The 5,033-nt window shown below is 40.7% G+C and overlaps 1 protein-coding gene across 1 annotated transcript; it reads left to right on the top strand.

The window, feature by feature from the left end:
• The first annotated feature begins 932 nt into the window (after window positions 1-932).
• On the top strand, window positions 933-4,040 carry psmb4 (proteasome 20S subunit beta 4). The gene is made up of 7 exons (XM_030789004.1): window positions 933-1,055; window positions 2,013-2,219; window positions 2,512-2,658; window positions 2,884-2,965; window positions 3,315-3,431; window positions 3,592-3,680; window positions 3,881-4,040. Exons 1-7 carry the CDS (start codon window positions 934-936, stop codon window positions 3,891-3,893), a joined length of 777 nt encoding a protein of 258 aa, XP_030644864.1. The 5' UTR covers window position 933; the 3' UTR covers window positions 3,894-4,040.
• Window positions 4,041-5,033: the final 993 nt, after the last annotated feature.

Here is a 5,033-nt window from a genome sequence, read left to right as displayed (position 1 = left end):
TTCCGACTTGATATTCGCAGAATTAGAAACAGGAAGGGAGCAGAAAAGGGAGTGGTCAGGAACCTACATGACACTGAAGTCAGGTGTGTGAGGTGGAGTGTTACCGGAGCAATGACTGTTGTACAGCCATCCTCTGCTTGCACTGGAACTGAATTCGTTCATGTCGGAAAACTGGATCTGAGTCTCGTTCGTAGCATATGCAAATTAACAACAATGCTGTCTAAAGTACTCTTCCTGGTGAACTGTGTGTGTGTGTGTGTGTGTGTTTGTGTGCGCGCGCGATACAAGGGAGGGAGTCAATGGGAGTTGAGGAGAGTGTATCAGTTTATTTTTGTGCAGAGTCATTGAAACGGATATTTGGACGCTCTGACAGGAATTAAATCTGGTTTAGAGTTGGGAAGGCGAAGTCTAGTCTATGACTGATTTCTCAGTTGGCCAAATTACTTGGGCCAAAAATGATCCAATGAGAGAACAGCTATGAACACTCCTGTCTGTAAGACTTTCCCCAGATATCATTCTTCTTGGAAACCCCCCAAGGCATATACGAAATGATACTTTGCCCCACTCTCTCTACATCACACATCAGTGCCTGTTCTTACGTTTTTACATTTTACGGATGTATGTTCTGCGCAGAAGATGCTATATATGATGGATAATTTGTGATGGAAGAGTATAGCCTACTGCTTGAACATGTAAACATAAAACATCATTAACAAATTAATATTTCAATAGGTTATGAACGCTGAGTCCAAACACGTTAGTGCTTTTCTCACAGTTTATGTGGTAGATAGTTATGTACTGTGAAAAATATCATTTTCGCTTTTTTGCGTTTGTTGATCGCGTATGTCGCCCTCCGATATCCCATGATTCTTTCGAATTAATTTAAGACACCAGAAGAACCCGCACACATCGTCATTTCCGCTCGTTTTCAAAATGGATCCCAGCGGCTTCAAACTCGGTTTCTGGGAGAATGGACCAAAACCTGGTCAGTTTTATTCGTTTCCAGGGAACAGCAGTAGTACAAATCCTGGATGTGGACCCATCAAACACACACTGTAAGTTATGCCTAGTGTTTTTTTTATTGTTTGATTTGTGGATAGATTTTTTCAAGCCACAACCTACAGTTTCGATTTCCTTTGGCTATGCTGTATCATCATGGTGGAACAGTTAGCAGTTAGCAATTTAGCCAACTACCAGGCAAACAAAATATGCTGGCTAACATATAAATGACATCTATAGCGGTTTAAGCTGTTATATACGATTAAAGAGTGTTTGTAGACCTTAAGACGTGGTGTTAACATGATATATTTATGACACTTTAACATCCAGTATTGTTAATTTGTGTTGGGGGAATGATGAAACACTATTGTGGGCCACCTTTAAGCTTTAAACTGCACACTCAGTAAACAACTTCACAAGCAGTCCATCAATCTTTAGCACGATTTGTTTCGAAAAGAAAAATAAACTGAAAAAAAGGTAAACACGTAAAATTGTACTTCAGGGGTTTCCACGCAGTTAAATAATGCTTATAAATATGCAAGTCATCTGTCCAAGCGAGATACCTAGCCAAGTTACCGTTGTCAACCAACCTGTTTTCAGTACGTATAGCTATCATCCGTTTGTGATCAAAGAAATTTGCTCTTTGCATTGATTTTTTTTTAATGGTTGATGAACACTCGGTTTATCAGATTTACGTATTGTTGACTGGCAATCTACTGTTATTAATTGTAGTGCCCTCTGTCCAGAACTTTGACACATAACAACGGATCTTACTGTCAGCGCTTTGATTGCCACTGTGATCGTATTATGACGATAGTTAACACTGTCGACCTATTGTAAATAGTAATGTGTTATTTAAAAATAATTTAACCCAAGTAAATTACCATTTGTTTGGCGCCAGTCTATCACCCACTCCTCCATTGCTAACTCCATGGTTTGCATTGATAAATACTTATTCCTTTTACTGTCTGATCAGATTTAACCGTTCTCTACTCCATCGTTTCCTCTGTCAGTAACCCTATGGTGACGGGTACGTCAGTGTTGGGTGTAAAATTCACCGGTGGCGTGATCATCGCTGCCGACATGCTCGGTTCTTACGGCTCCCTGGCACGCTTCCGAAACATCTCCCGTCTCATGAAAGTCAACAACAACACGATTCTGGGCGCCTCTGGAGACTACGCAGACTACCAGTACCTCAAACAGATCATAGAACAGATGGTGTAAGTGAAGTTTACATTTTAATCATCTGGCGATATGTTATCATTAACTCTCGTGAGCCGCTTCAGTTGACCAGGCAGCTACTGCTTTATACCAAACACCAGTATGACAGTCCTTTAATATGACCCTTAGACCAGCTTCAGTTTTATCAGCCCAGAACCTGGCAGATTGTCAGGTGTTTTAGAAGGTGTACCACTGATGATGGCTGTTCACCGTCTATGATGGATCTTTATTGTTTGCTATGTTGATGATGGAGGGTGTTGATTGTTGTTGATGTCTGTGGCATTTGTGCAGGATCGATGAGGAGCTTCTGGGGGACGGCCACAGTTACAGCCCTAAAGCCATCCACTCCTGGCTCACCCGAGTCATGTACAACCGCAGGAGCAAGATGAACCCTCTGTGGAACACCGTGGTCATTGGCGGATTCTACAAGGGCGAAAGGTTTGTATTAAGACTGTTCAGACTGAAAGACTGTATTAAGAATGTAGGAATTACTTTTTGAACATTGTGCAGTTTCTCATAGGAGCTTGTTGTTAATATTTCCTTCCTGTATTTCAGTTAAGCTCATAATTCCCTGGAGACACTGCATTGTTATTTTTTTTTTTTCCTCTTGGAAGTCCTCCTGTTCTCATATTCACTAGTTTGTTTGACTTGTCCTGCTTCCAGTTTCCTCGGCTATGTCGATAAGTTAGGAGTGGCATATGAGGCCCCTACAGTGGCCACAGGATTTGGTGCCTACTTGGCTCAGGTGAGTTGACCTCATGTCAGCCTACACTTCTTCAAACCCAGACGTACTGAGGACGTTTAAATGAAAACTCCTAGCCCAGGGTGTTTTGCCTTAGACAGTGTCATTCTATAGTAAACTATGTAGCACATTTGTCTAAAGATTACCAAGGTTGGTCAAAACTCACGCTTTAGCAAGTGTTATCTTCCTGTTGAGATTAGATACCAGTTTACTTTTTCTGATCGTTATTAAGGCTAAAATTCAGCAGTTGTTAAATTCAAAGTGAGCAGTCTTCTGACGGTAATTGTCGTTGATCTGTGTGTTTGGTATGTTGCGTTAACGCTTGTGTTTGTGTGTGTGTATGCACCTGTAGCCTCTGATGAGGGAGGTGATAGAGAACAAAGTAGAGATCACGAAGGCCGAGGCACGAGAACTGATTGAGCGCTGCCTCAAAGTGCTGTACTACCGTGACGCTCGCTCCTACAACAGGGTAAGCAAAGGTTCCAGCTGTCTGATTCAGCTGAAAGCATGCCTGTTATTACATAGACAGTACAGGACTTAATGCATGCCTGTTATTACACAGACAGTACAGGGCTTAACCTGTAGTCTATTTAGTGTCTTATTGTGATTTAAAAACTTTTTATCTTCAGCATGAGATCGCCATAGTGACAGAAGAAGGTGTAGAGATTATCGGACCCCTGTCATCTGAGACTAACTGGGAAATTGCCCACCTGGTCAGGTAGGTTATTATCGCATAATGTGGTGTGTACCTCTGAGGCAGGAAGTTTCTGGAATTTTTTTTTAATTCTCTCATGTTCAGAACTTAAGGAACTGTATGTATCATAACTGGTGCTTAGGTTTTGACCGTAAAGATTAATTTACTGGTGCTGTCTTTTATGTTGTATGTTAAAAATGCACTTTTATTTTTTTTTGTTGCAGTGGTTTTGAATGAAGCCTTTGTCGTGTGACAGCTGGACGTTCAGCTACCCGTGTTATTAGCCTCTAAAATATTACCCCTTTGTCAAGATTTCTCTGCAACTGATTTCCTTTTTTCAGCCTCTTTTGTAAAACAAGTAATAAAATCAGCTTGTAAAATGTACTGGTGTGAACATTTGTATTCCACTGCGGAATGTCTGTGCAAATCTTGCATAACATCTAATATAAAATACTAATTTCAATGCCATTGATTGCTTTATAGTAACCAAAAAAATACTGACCTATATATACACCATGTCATATGTGACATAAGGCAGTGGGTCTTTACAAGACCATAAGGAAACTTCATTTTTAAAAATTGGGACAGTAAAAATTGTCATGAAGCTATAGCCAAGTTGTGTAGCTATAAAAGTGCATATCAATAACTGCCCGTGACTTTTATATACAAGTAGAAAAGACCAGTGGGGAGATACTGCCCTGCTGTATCATGAGGGAACACACACCTTTGAATGAAAGGAATTTAAAAAAGAAAAACACAAAACTTTTATATTTATTAAGTGATCAAGCCCTTTAGACAGCAATGCTAAATACATTCCAGTGACTTTACATTGTTCATAAACGTTCATGCGATAAACAGAATGCAGCCAGGACAAACCCAGCGATAATCCCACAACTCTTTAAACACAATCATGATGCTGCGGTAAACCTCTTCATGACACTGCAACTGCAGAAAGGAAACAGGATGGACAAAAACTTCTTAAGGTTTCATACTTCAATCCAGCTGTCTGAGAGAAGCCCTGTGTACTTTTAAGGCAGAAGAAAAAACACACACAGACATACAAACAATTAAAATGACAAACAGACGGAAGACAGAACAGTACTTGACTACCAAGTGGGTGCACACTCTATGTGAGTCTACATTAGCATTGGGACAAGCTACAAACTAAACTGTGCTCCAAACTGTACTCAGACCAGTAGCTCTACTTCCCCTCAGAAAAACCAAAGGCCACGTAAAGGATGTGCTTTAGCATGACGTAACATGCTGGTTGCACTTAACATTCGCTGAGTCACCTACACAAGCCTTCGTCCGTAATACTGAAGCCGTCGGGAAAGCCCCAACAGCAGTAGTTTTTCCACCTATCTTAGCAGTCCATTA

This window comes from Chanos chanos, chromosome 12, assembly GCF_902362185.1.
Source record: "Chanos chanos chromosome 12, fChaCha1.1, whole genome shotgun sequence".
Lineage (NCBI taxonomy): Eukaryota > Metazoa > Chordata > Actinopteri > Gonorynchiformes > Chanidae > Chanos > Chanos chanos.
Note: the sequence above shows the minus strand (reverse complement) of the source record. Positions and strands in the feature narration are given on the sequence as shown.